General features: G+C 42.2%; 2 protein-coding genes across 3 annotated transcripts in view; one reads left to right on the top strand and one right to left on the bottom strand.

Moving 5' to 3' along the window:
* LOC111145881 (solute carrier family 31 member 1) overlaps nucleotides 1-17,769 on the bottom strand; it is a 39,806-nt gene extending 22,037 nt beyond the window's left edge. Inside the window, exon 1 of the mRNA XM_022501170.1 lies at nucleotides 17,627-17,769. The gene's annotated coding sequence lies outside the window, so the exon portion shown is untranslated. The remainder of the gene's footprint in view (nucleotides 1-17,626) is intronic.
* Nucleotides 17,770-17,967: 198 nt separating this feature from the next.
* Nucleotides 17,968-19,270, top strand: part of LOC111145685 (FK506 binding protein 15) — a 54,927-nt gene continuing 53,624 nt past the window's right edge. For both annotated transcript variants that reach the window (XM_022500787.1, XM_022500786.1), the window contains exon 1: nucleotides 17,968-18,115. In XM_022500787.1, coding sequence (XP_022356495.1) covers nucleotides 18,063-18,115 — 53 coding nt within the window. In that variant the 5' untranslated portion in view covers nucleotides 17,968-18,062. The remainder of the gene's footprint in view (nucleotides 18,116-19,270) is intronic.

Here is a 19,270-nt window from a genome sequence, read left to right as displayed (position 1 = left end):
GACATTTGAAGCTGAGTAATTTGTTGTCGTATGAGCTGTTTTGTCCATTGTTGTATATTTAGCAACACCCCTAGCCTTTACCCGCCAAATGCCAATAGCAATGTCCCAATTGTGACAACTAAAAAATGTCTCTGGACGTGGCCAAAAAATCCCCTGCGAGGCAAAAATCACCCTAACTCTTTGAGAACTACTTCTGATCTTTGAATTTCAGTGTGTCATCTAGAACTCAGGGGAACAGGTAACATCGGTCTTATTCTCCTTCAGGGTCATTACATGATTCATATGAAATAATGAATGGGAAGAAATACTAAGGAAAAAAAAGACAAAAAATATGTAAAAGGATTATTACTCTGTAGTTATTATTTAAAGATATTATTTATTTTATTTGAGACAGAGAAAGAGCAAGCACGAGCATGAATGGGGGAGGGGGAGTAGGCACAGGGAAAAGCAGACTCCCCGTTGGTGGGGCTTGATCTGAGGGTCCCTGGATCATGATCTGACCCAAAGGCAACCACTTAACCGATGGAGCCACTCGGGCGCCCCTCACTGAGTTATGATTATTACTACTTTAAAAGTTTTATTTATATCCCACTCAGTTAACATACTGTGTAATACCAGTTTCAGGTGCATGATTCAGCAACTCAACACCCACCCACGACACTTGGTGCCCAACACAGCAAGGGCCCCATAATCCATTTAACCCATCCTCCCACCCGCCTCCCCTCTGGCATCAGTGAGTTATCACTATGCTCTGTGAGTGCTCAATAATGAGACCAAAGAAAACTCACATCTTGTTTATAGAATGCATCATAAGCCTTAGATTAGGCTCTGTGCAGTCTAATATACCTCTCAGGCATTCAATATTCATGATTCCAAGTCCGGGTCCGATAATTACCTCATTTACTTTTGCGGCATGTTCTCAGGCTATTCTCTGCTGAGCTACGACAATGTAGTTTGTTTCCAAACTTAATGGCACTTGAAAGGTGGGCCTGGGTTAAACAGGAATGGCTACTCATTTTACAGACAGAAAATTGAGGTACCCAAGGTTAACACACGAGCTGAGGTCATGTGGCAGTCAGTCTAGTGACAGTCTACAATCAGAATCCAGATTCTAACCTCAAGTGTAGTGTGCTATTACTTGTGTCATGGTACTTTTATCCAACTATCTTGTGTCCCTGTCTCTCTGCACAAAGTCAGATACTTTGCTTTCTGGGCACAATCCGGGAAAACTGAGATAAGGAAATGGAGAGTGGCTTAGAAAGAAAAGTGGACCTGTTTCTAGTCCACATTTAGCAGAGGCTAGTCCCTGCTTTCAGAGTGAACTGATGTCCTGTTATCCAAGGGTCCTGCCAAGTCTTGAAGTCCTCGCCCACTAAGCTGTCCAGCAGGAACTAAGTCTGGCTGTTGCTACCTGACAGCAGCTGTGGCTTACAGTGCCCTCTACGATGCTATGGCACACAGTCTGGGCTAAAATGGTTACCTGCAGTATTCCTGACTGCTCGACCTCTGCATGGCTCTAAGTAAGGTCAGAAAAGACTCCATGTGGTCTGAGCTCCAGGCCACATTTCAGCAAATCTGTTCAAATTCACGAAACCCCAAAATGCCATTCTACTATATATTTTCAGACTTCTAAAAATGTCATCGTTTATTCTACTCCTTTAAGATACCAGGTCACCTCTGATTATTATGTCTCTGTGCAAACTTTCTAAATGCTAAATGTTGTCACAAGGAGCCATCGCTCTCAACCACTGACTCAGCAGCAGACCTCTGGATAATTCTCTGGCAGCTCATGGGCTGCAGCCGCCCTTAGCCCTTACTGTGAAAGAATGTTAGTAAAATGAGGAAATTTTGGATATTAGCCTAGGTTTTTCTGCTACATCAGGAAATTAAATCATTATGGTCACAGTTTCCTCGGTAAAGAAAATAACTCATCTTTAGGGCCTAAATTTCAACTAGAAAAGTTTAGGTGCATATGATATTTTTCATGAGAAACAAATGCACACCTAACTTTTCTAGAGATGCTATGAATATTAATTGATTGCTTTCTAACATCTCAGTGGCTTTATCAAACACATTTCAGAGCATGCTGTTCATACCGCTCTGTAACATTTTCCAACTCACAACTCTTTTTTTTTTTTTTTAACGTTTTAAGTAATCTCTACACGTAATATGGGGCTTGAACTCAAAAGCCCAAGACCGAGAGTCAGATGTTCTTCTGACTGAGTCAGTCAGGTGACCCTCCAATCCACCAATCTTAATCTTCTCTTCTGAGAGCTACCTTGCTGAAGCATAAACAGTAAGAGCAAGAGCCCTCCCCGTCTGGGCGTCAGAGTGCTGTCATAAGGCTATGACACCTCTCAAGCTCAGAAAAAGTTACTAAAACTTTGTGGGATAATGCATCCATATAAAACTAGGAAACATGGGGCTCCTGGGTGGCTCAGTGGGTTAAAGTCTCTGCCTTCGGCTAGGGTCATGGTCCTGGGGTCCTGGGATCAATTCCCCCATCGGGCTGTCTGCTCTGCGGGGAGCCTGCTTCCTCCTCTCTCTCTCTGCCTGCCTCTCTGCCTATTTGTGATCTCTGTCTGTCAAACACATAAATAAAATCTTAAAAAAAAAAAAAACAACAACTAGGAAACAAAATCTCACAGTATTTTGAACATCAAAATGTAAAAATATATGAAAGTGACTGATACATTAATGACATACATAGTAAATAATACATGTTAATTACTTTCTTTCTAGCTCAAGGATTTCTTAAAGTATCTGAATCAGGATCATTTGTGATGTCCCGTGAAAAATGAAAATTACAGACCCCACTCCAGACCAGTGAATCTCCTTGCAGAGAATGGGCCTCAGAATCCAGCTATTTTTCAAGCTATATAGGAAATTCTTACGTACTCTAAAGTTTGAGAACCATAATTCTTTTTTTTTTTTTAAAGATTTTATTTTATTTATTTGATAGAAGACACAGTGAGAGAGGGAACACAAGCCTGGGGGAGTGCAAGAGGGAGAAGCAGGCTTCCCGCTGAGCAGGGAGCCCTATGTGGGGCTTGATCCCAGAACCCTGGGATCACAACCTGAGCTGAAGGCAGACGCTTAATGTCTGAGCCACCCAGGCGCCCCGAGAACCATAATTCTGAATCACAGAGATATACGATACACAGTACACAGAATCTCAGGATTTGATGTTTAACAAGCGAGAGCTTAAAAAAAAAAAAAAGAAACAGGAAAAGAAAGTCAAGATTCAACCAGGAACTAAAATAAAGCATTTGTTTATTGTGGTATTCCAAAAGGTCAGAGAGCTAACCTAGCCTCACTTAAAATTTATCACCTGATAATCACCTGATAATTAAAGAACCTTCTGGGCTAACACTGAGCTTAATACGAAATGGCTCATCTTCGGGATCTGATAGAGTTGTTTTTGTTGTTGTTTTAACCTACTATGTGAATAAAATCTCTGAGTTCCAGATGAAGGGGAATCTCCTGTAGTCTTAACTTTTCTAGACTGGTTGTGAATTACAGTCACTGAACTACCAAAAAGACAGATCTCAAACAGGAAGTGCACAAACGAAAAAACCAAACTTCTGTATGAAGAAATTGTTGGATATATTTTTCAATATGATTAGTGAAAGTAAGATTTGCTCCCAAGGTCTGTTGCTAACCATGAACTCTTACATTTTTGAGATTGGAAGGTCTGAGATCCAAAATAGCCCACCAAAAGTGAATAAAAAGCCACAAGTAGGAAGCTGTGGGCAGAAAGTATTTTCCCTTCCGTTTTTTATGGCAGCTCTCCAAGGACGCGGGGAGCATATTCATTCTCTAACTGGTAAAACCGTACCTGCTGGTTGCAGGCCCTTGGGCAAATTACTTAATATCTCTGTGCCTCAGCTCTAAAAATCAGAGTAAGAAACGTAGCTACCTCATAGGATTGTTTTCAGGACTGTTACGAGGAGCTCACTAAGGTGACAGCATAGTATTTGAGAGGGCAAGTTAGTTTCCTCAAAGCTAGGGCTGCCCGTAGCACCGATCTCGTGATGCTGTGAGCAAATACAGTGACCCTGGAATGTATTGCATTATTACTTCCTCATCTACTGTTCTCTCTAAACTTCAGTTCTCTGTCTTTGATTTGTCTTTTACCCCCTGCTCCATAGCTCCCCTTTCTTTCTAACCTTTGCTATTCTCATTTTGGGAGTGTTCGGGGTGAGCTAGTGAATCCCAGCCATTTAACTTCACCCACAGGGATGTCCTTTACTTCTGCTGAATTGGGTGGTCAGTAATTTGCTTTAATTGGATCCCAATCTGCACCCATATTCTTCGAGGTGTCTCAAAGTTTCAGGCTTCTCTCGCCCTTTCTTCTAATTATAAAAGATGTGTTTTGAGGGTGGTTTCTCCATCAAGTAATTCGCCAACACCAGCTTGGCCTCGTACAGTTCAACTGAATTCTGACACTCACCAGAGAAGGCATCAAATTCCACAGGTTAAGGGCTGAGTCTTAGAAGACTGCCCTCCACTTCAGATGCTAATTACAGACTCAGGTTATTACCAGCACTTCTGACTAGATATAAAATCAGAAGTGTCTACAACCCCTTCTCTTTCGGTTCAAGTAATTTGTTAGAGCAGCCCACAGAACTAAGAAAACCCATTTACTCAAGAGATTACTGATTTATTACAAAGGATAGTAAACAGTATGAATTAATAGACTGACGGAGGGAGGGAAGGTCCTGAACAAAGGAGTTTCTGTCCTGGCACAGTGGTACATGCAAGTATTCTGGTTCCCCAAGCTGAAAACTCTTTTTTTTCTCTTTTCTTTTCTTTCTTTCTTTTTTTTTTTTTAAATGGAGGTTCCATTACATAGGCATGATTGATTAAATTTTCAGCTTTTGGTGACTGATCTCAATCTCCAGCCCCATTCTCCTCCTGGGAGGCTGGGGACTGAAAGTTCCAATTCTCCAATCACATTGGTTGGCTTTATGGGCAACCAACCTTAGATGACCTGGGGGATTGGGGCACCTGGGTGGCTCAGTGGGTTAAGGCTCTGCCTTCAGCTCAGGTCATGATCTCGAGGTCCTGGAATCGAGCCCTGCATCGGGCTCTCTGCTCAGCGGGGAGCCTGCTTCTCCCTCTCTCTCTGCCTGACTCTCTGCCTACTTGTGATCTCTGTCTGTCAAATAAATAAATAAAATTAAAAAAAAAAAAAAAAAAAAGAAGACCTCAGGGCTTTCTAAAAGTCACCTCATTAGAGTGGATAGAGGGGGCACCTGGGTGGCTCAGTGGATTAAGCCGCTGCCTTTGGCTCAGGTCATGATCTCAGGGTCCTGGGATCGAGTCCCACATCGGGCTCTCTGCTCAGCAGGGTGCCTGCTTCCCTCTCTCTCTCTCTCTCTCTGCCTGCCTCTCCGTCTACTTGTGATCTCTCTCTGTCAAATAAATAAATAAAATCTTAAAAAAAAAAAAAAAAAAAAGATTTAGAGTGGATAGAGGCCAGGGAGGAAAGGGCAGGCAGGCTCAGTGGGTAGGATATGAAGGTGGAGAGAGTATAATATGGTGTGTGGATCACTGAGGCCCCAGGTATATTTAGTGTTTTGATTTCACAATCAAGAAACACTAAATAAGATATCATAATTTATCAAAAAAATTTCAAATATATACAAAAGTAGACCAAATGTACTCATTGCCCAACTTCTATAATTATCAACTCAAGGCCAGCCTTGTCTAGTCTATATCCCATTCATTCCCATGGCCAGCATAATTTTATTTTTTTTTTTTTTTAAAGATTTTATTTATTCACTTGACAGACAAGTAGGCAGAGAGGCAGGCAAAGACAGAGAGAGGAGGAAGCAGGCTCCCTGCTGAGCTGAGCAGAGAGTCTCTTGTGGGGCTTGATCCCAGGACCCCAGGACCATGATCAGAGCTGAAGGCAGAGGCTTTAACCCACTGAGCCACCCAGGTGCTCTGGCCTGAGTAATTTTAATGCAAATTTCAGATATTAAAACATTTTATTTGTATGTATGTCTGTATCTCATTTCTGTATTTTCTTTTTTTTTTTTAAGATTTTATTTATTTATTTGACAGAGAGAGAGAGATCACAAGTAGGCAGAGAGGGGGGGGGAAGCACGCTCCCTGCTGAGCAGAGAGCCCGATGTGGGGCTCGATCCCAGGACCCTGAGATCATGACCCAAGCCAAAGGCAGAGGCTTAACCCACTGAGCCACCCAGGTGCCCCAAGAAGGGGACTTTAGAAGAAACAAAACAAAATACAATACTATTAACTCACCTGAAAAATTAACAATAATTCCTTAATATCTTCAAGCGTCCAGTTTGTGTTTGCATTTTCCTCGAATGTCATATACATTTTTTAAGAACATAAACTTTAAGGGCGCCTGACACATTATGTTTTTGCCAATACGATACATTACGTTTTTGCCAATCCCATCTTTTCTACATCCTAGTTTATTAAGAGCAGGGAAGGGGTACTAATTCTGCCCTTTAATTCTAAGCTACAACATAGGACCATATACACTGTGGTATTTCTGAAACCATAATAAAGAAAACTCTCTTTGTGGTTAGTTGCTAGAAAACTTATGGCCCTTGTACAAATAACAGGCAGAAAGAAGCCTAGTGAGACATCCACCTTAAGCTACCCAAAAGTAATCTCCCTTGGGAGCCTGGCATTCAAGAAAGTTTACATTTGAAAAGATGGGACCTACCTGGGTAAGCTGCATGTGAGGCCTGTCATCCTCTCACCTGTAACTTTAGGAGTTAAGAGTGCACAAGCAAGCTGAGCCATCTCCTATCCCACAGAATGTCTAAGTACTCAAAGCATGGCCTAAAGACAAGTTTCTTTATTCCAAAATTAGAAAAGTCAACACTGATTCAACTGTCTCTTCTAAATGTACAACTTTATTTATAAGCCAGAGTTTGTATTCATCAAGTATTCCCTTTTATCTTTATGATTTCATACACATGAGATTTGTGGGAATAAAAAGATACATGTTTATTCTGAGTTGACTATTCCTAGGTTATTTCTTTGAGTATGTCTAATTCCACAGCTCCCACTAGCATGTAACTAAGTAAGTGAGGTCCGAATTTTAAACCACAGCACAAGGAATGGCAGTGGGAGCCAAAAGGAAAGTGTGTGTACACTTCCTTAAACACCAAACCCCACACACATGCACACACCCTTATTTAAAATAGTTTACTTGGCCTTTTGTCCCTTCCTAAATCATACTGTGTGCAGAGGGGTGGCTTGGAAGGTGTTCACACTATGGCGAGAAAATGAAAGATGTGGCACCTTGAGAGTAGCCAAACAGAGGAAAGATCACTCCGACATCTACCCAACTCAATTCAATGAGTATTTATCAAGTACCCTCTGCCCAGGGCCTATCAGAAATATAGAGATGAAGAGGATAGAGGCTCTGATTGAAACCTATTTACAGAACAAATTTCACAAATGGCTTAAGGCACGTAGAGAGAGAATGATGGAGATGAGAAATGGAAGGAAGGTGAGTAGGTTTAGTCAAGAGGCACGAGGGGATGACAGATTTCTGATCTGCTTTGTGGTCCCTAGTTCCTCAAAAAGACATCTGAAATGGGTACCACTCATTTCACAAAATTATCACTTTCCACAATCACCAAAAACCTGGCAAGCCAGTGAAAACCACACATGAACAGACATTTCAGTTATCCTCTCTTCCTTGATTTTTCCACTTTCATTCCTTACATGGATGGACTGCAATAAATAGCTAATTTTCTGAATCCTCTGTGTGCTAAGTATTGGTGAAAGTAGTTAGAAGCCCATTCCATTTTGTCCTGAGTTTGTAACATTCACCTTACAAATTAACTCCTGAGTAATACAGCACACCAAACAGCACTAGAAAAATCTATAGGATTGTGATGTAGTAGGTGACTTTGGTCAAATTTGTAATTAAACATTATTTTGGTGAGTTTGTCTATACTTGGCCCTTACTTAAAGATGTAGTTTCTGAATAACAAGAGATAAAAATTAAGATGCTTCAGAGGTGCCTGGGTGGCTCAGTTAGTTAAGTGTCTTATTCTCGATTTCGGCTCAGGTTATGATCTCAGGGTAGTGGGGCTGAGCCCCATTTCAGACTCTGCACTCAGCAGGGAGTCGGCTTGGGAGTCTCTCTCTTCTCTCTCTGCTCCTCCCACACACACTCTCTCAAATAAATAAATCAATTTAAAAAATTAAGATGTTTCAAGAAAATGATACCTTCCCATCTCTTTAGCTGTTCATTCACAATTAAAATCTCACAGAATACCAAAAGTAGAAGAGTGTTTAATTATCTGTCTGATGTACAGATACTTTGAGCCAGTAATTCCACCTCTAAATACAGTTGACCCTTGAACAACATGGTGGTTGGGACACCAACCTCGAAACAGTCAAAAATCTCTGTATACCTTTTGACTCCCCAAAACTGAACTCCTGAGAGCCTGCTGTTGACTGGAAACTTTGCTGATGACATAGTCGATTAATATGCTTTGTACCTTATATATATTATATACTATATTCTTACAATAAAGTAAGCTAGAGAGACACCTGGGTGGCTCAGTCGGTTAAGCATCTGCCTTTGGCTCAGATCATGATCCCAGGGTCCTGGGATCAAGCCCCACATTAGGTTCTCTACTCAACAGGGAGGCTGCTTCTCCATCTACCCCTCCCCCTGCTGGTGCTCTCTTTCTCTCTTCCTCTTTTTCAAAACTAAATAAATAAATTCTTTAAAAAAAAAAAGTAAGCTAGACAAAATAAAGTTATTAAGAAGAACATAAAGAAGAGAAAATACATCTATAGTGCTATACTGTAAAAAAATTCACCTGTAAGTGGAATTACACAGTTCAAACCCATTTTGTTCAAGGATCAGATGTATCTATCCTAAAGACACACTGACACATGTATCAAATGTTATATGAACAAAGTCATCTGTCATAGGACTGTGATAGCAAAATATTAAAAATACAACATAAATATTTATTGATTAGGCATGGATTAAATAAATTATCATATTTCCATAAAATGGTATACTTTGCAACCATAAATAAGAATGAGGAAACTCGTAGGCACCTGGGTGGCTCAGTGGGTTGCGCCTCTGCCTTCGGCTCTGGTCATGGTCTCAGGGTCCTGGCATCGAGCCCCACATCAGGCTCTCTGCTCAGCGGGTAGCCTGCTTCTCCCTCTGCCTGCCTCTCTGCCTACTTGGGATCTCTCTCTCTGTCAAAAAAATAAATAAAATCTTAAAAAAAAAAAAAAAGAATGAAGAAACTCTTTATATACTTATATGAATGATCTCCAAGTTATGAGATGAAAAAAAGCAGGTGTACTGTATGCTAGCATTTGTAAAAAAAATTCAATAGGGTTAAAAGTATGTACACATTATTTATAAACACCTATACTATCTCTAGGGGTCAGAGCATAAGAAAGAGATAACACTGTGATTCCTAGGAGGGAAACTGGTCAGATGTGGGTAGGAGTAGAAGGAACATTTTTCACTAAATATCCTTCTGTATCTTTTGAATTGTGAACCATATGAATATATTTCCTATTTTCAAAAATTACATTATCAAGTACAACTCCCCTAATTTACAGGTGAAGAAGCTGAGGCCCACGTTATTAAAAAATGACCCTAATGTACTCTTTAGTCACTGAACCCATACCATCTACTTTTCCTATAAGGCTTCTGTAACAGTGGTCTAATCACTTACCCCAAACCTCCCATTTCTCCAAGAGGGTCTGTTAGCAAGCAGCTAAGCAGGGGGAATTTCTGAGCTTTACATTTCCTGTTTTAGTGACAAATAACATAGACATTCCTGTTTCTCTTGCCCACTCTCACCTTTCTGTACAAAGCAGATCAAGTATACAAGTACATTCTTCACAAAGGCCTTTAGTGAAGCATTTATTTGCCTGGTGTGAATAGGACAACTCAAATTTGATATGTCAAGCAAACAAACTGAAAAGGTCTTTTAGTTATGCAATGACAGAAGGGCCCAAGTCCAAGGGGAGTGGATCTCTCAGCTACTATACTCCATTTCTTGGACACCCTTTGTTGTTGGCTAAGCCATATCCTGAAATCCAGCAATCATGAGATACACCCTTTCGTACCCTCCGACTGGATCCTTCTGTAGTCTTGATACGTTTCCAATGTGCTAACCGTGCGTGCTTTAGTATGATTTATGTAGATTTCAGTGTTTTACAGACAGTGTGATAAGAGTAGAAAAAGCACTAGACTAGACATGAGAGGCTCTGAGCTATAGACACAAGTGCCATATGTTAGCCACAGGACACGAAGCAAATCACTTAAACCCAACAAGGGCTAGTTTCTTTATTGCAAAACAAACATAAAAACACCTACACTCTGTCAATCACATGGGGTTGTAAGGATCAAATATGTCAAAATAGGTACAGTAAGGATGGAATATAATTAGTAATAGTTTGCTTACTCATTAGACGACACAATTAATCTCTAAAAGGAGATGTCCCAGTCACACATAGGGCTCACTTTCATGTCACTTAAAGTATAGAGCCCCTTACAGTTGGATTTAAAGAACACAAGCTAATCAGATAAACACACATCACCAAAACACTGCTTTAACTGCCTTCCTGTTATAATCAAAGGCAGACAAAGGTTCCCCTTGCTTAAATTTTCCTTTTTTTTTAAAGTAGGCTCCATGCCAATGTAGGGTTTGAACTCATGACCCTGAGATCAAGAGTCACATGCTCTACTGACTGTGCCAGCCAGACGTCCCTAAATTCTCCTTTAGTTAATGTTATACAGGATTTTAATCATCTAGATCATAATGTTATTGGTTTGCCTGTGAATACTGGGAATTAATTTGGTGTGAGGCAGAAACTAGAAAACATTTTAAATAGTATTTTACTACTCCCTCTCCCCTTTAAAAAAAAGATTTATTTATTGAGGGTGTGTGCACACAGGTAGAGGGGCAGAGTAAGAGGGAGAGAGAGAATCTTAAGCAGACTCCCCCGCCAGCCCAGCTTGGGCACAACGTGGGGCTCGATCTCATAACCCTGAGATCATGACCTCAGCCAAAATCAAGAGTCTGACGCTTAACTGACTGAACCACCCAGGCGCCCCTCCGCCCTCCTTTTAATTAATAAATGATGATTTAATGAAAACGCTCCAAAAGAATATACACAAAAATGAGAAAAGTTGTTTAATACCTCAGATGGAGGCTGCATTGTGTGGTGGGAAAAAAGTACTGGGCTAGGAATCAGAAGCCCTGGGTTCTAGATCCCTGAGGAACTCACTCTCTCCATTCATTCACTCAAATGTATTGTCTACTTACGGAGTAGTAGTACTTATGGAACTCTGATGAACCCCTATCCTCAAGAAGCCCAGTCTGGAGAAGGGATACATACAAATAATGAAAACCAGTATATGATGTACTGAGATACAGATCCTGCACAAGGTTGTGTGGGAGCTGATAAAAAGTCATCAGAAGGGGCGCCTGGGTGGCTCAGTGTGTTAAGGCCTCTGCCTTCAGCTCAGGTCATGATCCCGGAGTCCTCGGATCTAGCCCCACATCGGGCTATCTGATCAACAGGGAGCCTGCTTCCCTTCCTCTCTCTCTGCCTGCCTCTCTGCCTACCTGTGATCTCTCTCTCTGTCAAATAAATAAATAAAATCTTTAAAAAAAAAAAGTCATCAGAAAAGGTAGGGAGGAAAAGAGGTAGGAGAGAGAAATGGGGCCTGCAAGTACATACTTAGCAGCATGCCTTTAATTTTGATTTTGAAAACCAAAAGACTAAGTTGTAGGTGCCCTACTGCTTCAAAACTGTGACCACTCAGCACAGTCTCATTAACACCTCTACTACCTGTTTGGAGAAAGACTCAACCTGGCTGAAAAGGTCCTCTAACATCTCACTGGTTGCTAGATTTGCTCTCTATAAGGTATAGATTCCCTCCAAATAATTTCTTCTGTTTACTTTTGTAATGCAGGTTTCTATCTCACTATGCTGTACTGCATAAGTTCTCAACCTACAAAAGCAGGTTGTATACAAAAGCCTAAGGCCTTTGTGTAAAGGAAAAGAGTTAGGGTGGACCCTTCTCAACCCTTTCCTTTTCCGCAGGGCTTTGCATTCCTAAGGATGAGCCCCTCCTCTGCTTGGGGATGTTACCTAAAGCTGAAATACCACTCAAAGCCACAGAACTTCAAAAGCATTTCCTTCCCAGCCCCTACTATAAGCTTTCTTTTGGCATAAATGGCTCGTTTTAATATATTAAGTTTCAGCCTCTTGAGGACTTCTTGTAGCAAACTACACAGCACTTTTGACTTTCTAAATGGCTTTATTATGCTAAAGTTGCATGTGGGAGGGCCCATATCATCAACCTGCCTTGTCTTCTCCCCTCCCTTTCCCTCAGTCATGCGGGGCTTGCCCAACTCTTTTTTAAAAGTGGGCTCGAACTCAGGACCCTGAGATCAAGATCTACACTGCTTCACCGCTGAGCCACCCAGGCACCCCCTGGCTTGCTAACTTTAAATGGCAGAGTTACCTGGGGGGATGCCTGGTCACTGACTTATCTGACATCTTCACTAGTTAAAGTCATCTTGTCATTGTAAACACTTAGAACCATTATTATTCTCAATTCAAAATTGTGACTATAATCCAAAGAAAAACTGGATTGCAGCTTTTAAGGACTAATTCCTTTTTCCCAAGTAGTGTTTACCATGCCTTATCTCATTCAATCCTCACCAACAACTCCACATTCTAAGGACTATTAGGAAAATGAAGTGGAGGTGTACCTGGCAGGCTCAGTCAGTGGAGTATGGGACTCCTGGTCTCGGGGCTATGAGTTTGAGCCCCATGCTGGGTGGGAAGAGTTCTTAAAAATAAAATCTTCGAAAAGAAAGAAAAAAGAAAGAAAGAAAGAAAGAAAGAAAGAAAGAAAGAAAGAAAGATGAAGCAGATACTTACATGGGAAACTTACTTTTTATGTCATATACTCCTAAACCACTTGGATTTTTTTCCTATCAATCATGTCATTTAGAATAAATAATCCCACTTCCTACACAACTAAGTAACTTATCCTCTTGGCTTTCAAGCTGTTAGACAAATATGGCCCTGGTCTCCTTTTCAAAATTTTTTTTTTTTTTTTGCACAGAGAGAGAGATCACAAGTAGGCAGAGAGGCAGGCACAGAGAGAGGGGGAAGCAGGCTCCCCGCCAAATAGAGAGCCTGATGCGGGGCTCGATCCCAGGACCATGAGATCACAACCTGAGCCGAAGGCAGAGGCTTTAACCCACTGAGCCACCCAGGCGCCCCTCCTTTTCAATTTTAATCCGCTACTTCCCTAGGTATTCTGTTGTTTTATACTCTTAGCTAACGATCCCACAGAACTCTCTTAACTGATTTAAGTGGTAACACACGAACCAGCCTAGTCTCTAATATCATGGGATTAAAACTTCTTTCTCTCCCTCAGTGAAGTTGTGTCCTTATCAAGTGTCAGGTAGGTCTGTTCAGAAATCAACTTGTGCCAGTTGTGCTTATTAATGTAGGAATATAATTTAATAAAGTATTACAAAAAGCAATTAAGTGTGACAAGAGGAAAACAGCAGCAGCTAATACTTGCTACCTGCCAGATGCTGTTCTAAGTGCTTTACATGAACTGACTCCTATAATCTTCACAAGAACCCTAGAAATTAGATAATTATCATTGTCCCTATTTTCCAAAGGAGAAAACTGAGCAACATGCCCAAGATCTGTATAAATGGCAAAATAATTTGGCTCCAGAGCTTAAGAATTAAGCTACTATACTACGGTGACTGATAGTTGTTTGTATGAAAACCAAGTTGAAAGCTTTGGAAAGACTAGATAAAGATGAGTCACACAGATACATACAACTACTCAACCCTACCTTGTATGCCAAAGTAGCCATAGATAATACGTCAACAAATGAGCATGGCTATGTTCCAATAAAACTATTTACAGAAACAGGCAGAAGGCTAGGACAAGGTTTGGCCCTCATGCTGTAGTTCACAGATCCTTGGGGCCCACACCCCACGAAAAGGCTTATTTTAAAGACTGGCAAAAAGATGTTTATGCTTTAAGTTAAAATCAAATGGCCAAGGTCTGTGTGTAACTAATAACTGTATGATTCCCTATTTTAACTTATTTTTTTTAGTTGGCCAACTATTGGCCCTAATTGCATCAAATTAGAGGGCAACTCTGGTCTTGTAAGAAATTTGTGCCTTCTCTCCTGTCTCTGTGGTTTTTCGAAAGCCACCCCCTCAACCTGGAGAACCATGGTTCCTCATTTCCATTTGAAATTCCACTCATCTTCAAAGCCCATTATCTAACCCCACACACTCCTCCAAATTAGATATAATCTCTTCTTCCTTTGAAAACTTACAATAACTGATTTCTACTTATGGGACTTACTTTACTGTCTTCTAGTACAATTATTTGTATAGTTCAACTATCCCCACTGTTCAACGATAAGCACTTAGAGGACAACAATGACTTAATCATCTTCCTATTCCAGGCAACACCCTGAACAGTGCCTTACACATAGAAGGTTTTCAGATATTTCTTGAATGGTGTTTGACATTCTTCTGTTTTTAGTGACTGGACAGAAAAAAACACTATACCAATTCCCCCAAAACTATATTCAATTCATATTGCTAGCATCACACCTATCATGTAACCTGGTTGTAACTTCGAACTTTAATAATTTTTATAGTTTAATATTTACAGTGCATTCATTAGTACAGATCAGTATGGGTGTACCTGGCTATAAAAATTATCATCTCTATAGCAAAATTCTAATAATTAAAAAAAAAAAGGATTTTATTTACTTATTTGCCACACAGAGGGAGAGAAAGAGAGCGTGCATGTGCACAAGCAGGGGGAGTGGCAGGCAGAGGAGACAGAGAAGCCAGATGCAGAGCTCTATCCCAGGACCCTGTGATCATGACCTATGCCAAAGGCAGATGCTTAACCATCTGAGCCACCCAGCGTCCCCCAAATTACTGGTAATTTGAAAGAAATTGTTAAAATTGCCACTTCCTGGTTAATCTTTGGGGAGAGGGGTCAATATATTTTATAAATACACCTAAAAACTGTGTGTTTAAGCAAAACAAACAAACAAAAATGCTTAATTCAAACTTGAGGTCAGGGGTGTGCTTTCCTTACCTCTGTATCCCCAGCAGTACTTAATACATATCTGGGTCTGAACCACTCCTTCTGCAAGGTGTTTAGGGAGCCTGGCCCAAGCTCAGAGTGAGTTAGAAGGCCTGGGATGGGAATTCAGATTTTTAAATTCCTGGTCCAATATTCTAATTCAGGAAGACTGTGCCTTTTTATTAAATTTGTTCGAGAAAATTTTTTTCCATTAAAAAAAAAAGATTTTATTTATTTATTTATTTGAGAGAGAGAGAGAGAGAGAGAGAGAGAGAGAGGGAGAGAGCACACAAGTGGAGAGAGGAGCAGGGGGAGGGAATCTCAAGCAGACTGCCCTCTGAGCATGGATCCTGATATGGGATCGATTTTATGATCCTGAGATCATGACCTGAGCTGTAATCAAAAGTCAGACGCTTCACTCACTGAGCCACCAAGGTGCCCTGACAGTGGCTTTTTAGATGTACCTAATCCTGCAGTTCAAATCGTGCAAGACTGAGGAAACCTCACCACCATCTTCCCCTTTCTCATACTGCTGATCAGAACTAGTAGTTGTGTTCCCACAGTGGTGACCTGGGCATGCATACCTGCCGTGTCCCAACTGCCAAAAACGCTGATCCAGATTTTACATGCCTGCCCGTCTAAAAAGGCTACTTAAATGCCCTGGATGAAAAACATCCCCAACTCAAGAATTCAGGATTAGCATTCAAATGATCTTTCAGGAATTTTTTTTTTAAAAGCACGATTCAGATGTTTCATTGCTAGAATGACAATGACCAGCACTGGGGAAGGGGTTAGAAAAAGTGATGTCACTTAGGCAGTTCATTCTCCCTCTCCTGAGAGGTAGCCAAGTTCATACTCTAAACAGAGCTACTGCAAAGGGTTCCAGTTCTAGTGCTTAGATTCCAGTTCCATCACTGTTTTCACACTGTCAGCTTCACTGCTTTAAGCATCTTAATCTATAAAATGGACACAGGAAGCAGACAACAGCCTTGTCTCTTAGTGTAACAGAGGAATCCTTTACTAACAAAAATCAGAGCTACATATACTATTTCTAGCTATTCCACCCCCCTTTTCCCCCCTCCCCTAGAGCTTTAAACAACAGTAAAATTATCTTCAACTAGTTCACAGCTAGTACAGCATTTTGATCTTTCTGGAAGGAAAGAGCCATTGCATGGTTCTCTGGCTCACAGGTGAAAAAAAATCCCAAGAGCATAAATTAAGGAATGGGAATAAAGATGAATTCCATTACTCAGTCTAAAAAAGAATAAGAATCCATTATGGTCAAGAAGGCAGAGTGCTCTGTGACACAGGTGACATCAAGATGAATAAAACTGTCCCTGTCCTTGAGGAGCTTACAATTTAGTACAAGCACAAAAACTGTAATAAAAAACAGAACAAGGGAAGAAGTACAAGAAGTACAAAGTTCTCTAGGAGCTGAATCCTACCAATCATTTCACTTCAATTTCATGCTAACAGACTAAAACACCCAGGTAAGGGACACTTGTTGTCCTAACCTGATCAAGAGAAGCTCTGCATGAAACAACTCCAGTTGAGAGGTATGGAAACGGATGCTACAGTGATACATTACAAGCTTACCCACACATTGGCTAAACCAGGCTTACCTGAAGATGGATTGAAGAATTATACCAGAAATACTTATATAAGATTACAGAGAAGGTGGAAACTGTAGAAGATAAGTCCCCACCAACTGATGTTGACTTAGGTCTGTGGCAAACAAAAACAAAAACAAAAACAAAACAAAAAAACCCACAACAACAACTAAGCAAAACCCAGACCAAGACTGGGACTGGGGATTTTCACTTCTAAAGGTTTCTCTCTTCCATCACTCACCCCCAGAATATCCCTGCTCTTCTGCACCTCACCTGGATAGGGAGGGGAATTCTCTCCAAACGTACGCCACAGTCTAGCAATAACCACTTTGTAAGGGCGCACAGTACTTAAGAGTTGATAAGGTTCTTTTTCACCCATCAGCTTACTAAGACCTGAATCAAGAGACTAGGGATCCAGCCCCAGTCCGCCCTTTACTCTGTATGACCTCGGACTCGTCCTCCAAGTGCTTATTACTTCCTTTCCCTATTGCACATTCTGGGATTATGAGGAGACTGGGATTGAATTCGATGACTTCTGAGGTCTAAAAGCTTCCTGACCAACCGGCACAGAGAAACACTGGAGAAACAGCCCGTTTAATACATAGGGACGTCGGCCACAGGGGACAAGCGAGAGGGACGACAGGTCCGTTTTATAGACGGGGAAAGTGAGGCACCGAGCACCCAGCCCCAAGGTCACTCTAGCTATGTCACTGTAGGGGCCCGGCCGAAAGCTCAGCCTCCAGACTGCCAGTCCTGGGCCCTTTCTCCTTTCGCAGAGCGGAGAAGAGTGGCGTGGAGGGTCCTTGTCCCCAGGGAGAAAGGACTGTGCCCATGCCAGGGGTGGGGGACCGACCGTGAGTGCTTACCTTCCAGATCGAGTTTCGCCACCGGCACCTCCCTCTTAGAACCTTAACCCGTCACCACCCCCGCGACTCTTCCGAAGCCCCCTCCACTTCTGCCGGGCTCGACGTGTCCACGACCGCCACCGAGGCCGCTGATTCCCGCCCCTGCCCCGCCCCCTGCCTCGTCGGCCAATCCGTGTGCAGGATTTCGGAGCTCCCGCGGATTTCACCGCCTCTGCAGGCTGGTGAAGCCTTACGTCACGGGCGCGCGTGCCCGTGAGGACCTCCCATTTGCCTTTCCCCCTCCTTCTCCGGAGCCTAGACCCCTCCCCGCTGAGCCACCGTGCGAGAGTTCGTCCTGCCGGAAAGCAGCACGCTGCCGCGGCATTTCACGACGTCGGCGGTAAAAGGCCCGAAAACATTCTTGCTTCCCATCTACGGCTGGGCGAAAGGCACCGCGATGTTCGGTGCGGGAGACGAAGACGACACCGACTTTCTCTCTCCTAGCGGAGGGTGAGTGACTGGGAAGCGTAGGACAGAGGGCGTAATGAGAGAACTGGGCAAATGGTTGGTGGGGTCGCAGTCTTATCAGACTTTTTCCCAACTTCCGGGTCCAGACCCCTGCCACATTCCGGTGCTCTACAGGTTTCAAAATCCGGGCAGAGTTCGAATCTGTGCCGTGTCTGTCCACCTCGATTCTGGACCTGGCATGTCCCTTGTCACTCAGTATGGCCCTGGGGTTCGCCTTTTGCTTTGTGGGTCAGTTTCTCCTTCTGTGAAAGTGGAGGTGATTACTGATGACAGCATCTGCCTCAGAGTTTTTATAGTAGTAAGTTGGGACCGATATGAGACTTACTCTTCCCCGTGGACAAAGCAGTGACACTTCAGAATTGGCCCTTGTGGGTCAGCTCCAGCATCCTTCAAGGCCCAGTCCGATGTCACCTTTTGGGGCTTTCCCTTATCTCACAGACCCAGGCAGAATGCATTGCTTTCTCTTCCTTATTCCCACAGCTAGGCTGATTACCTCTATCCTTGCAACACCGAATTTATTAGATTATGAACCCTGACGGAACAGAGAACCGCTTTTGCTGTTCATCTGTGTCTAGCTCTCAGCACAGTATGTCATGTGTGCTCCAGAAGTGCCTGTTGAATGAATGATAGCTGCGGAATTGCACTTCAAAGCTTAAAACCAATGTAAGAGACTGCAGTCGCTATCCCCTGCCCCCAGTCGTTATATATACCAGCCTGGGGTGCAAGACTTCAGGAGGCAGGGTCTTGTCTTTTCCCATAATCAGTTTAGCCTTTTCCCTCATGTTGTGTCAGTAGACAGCTTGACTCCTTTGAAAGTGAGCTGCCAATCCTGATCCTTGCAGAGTCCTTTCTTTGAACACATGTTTAAGAGATTTAAGAATGTACAGAAGAACGATAAATACACCAGCCTACACTCCTCATCTTACTGCTAAGAGGTTACAAAAATGATTAAGCTACTGTGCCTGTTCTCAAGCCGCTTCTGTTGGAGAGTTCAGTACAAGAATGATCATAAAATGACATTGTTTCTCTCTTGGTGTTGAATAGGATCTTTTGACTTGCACTATGACTGGCTGTATATTACCTACCCTTAAGTCCTTTTTTCACCCTTATCACCCTGTCCACCCCTGCTCTCACTTC

This window comes from Enhydra lutris, unplaced genomic scaffold (genome assembly GCF_002288905.1).
Source record: "Enhydra lutris kenyoni isolate GAN:26980312 unplaced genomic scaffold, ASM228890v2 scaffoldscaffold13, whole genome shotgun sequence".
Taxonomy (NCBI): domain Eukaryota; kingdom Metazoa; phylum Chordata; class Mammalia; order Carnivora; family Mustelidae; genus Enhydra; species Enhydra lutris.
This window is presented reverse-complemented; position numbering and strand designations above follow the sequence as displayed.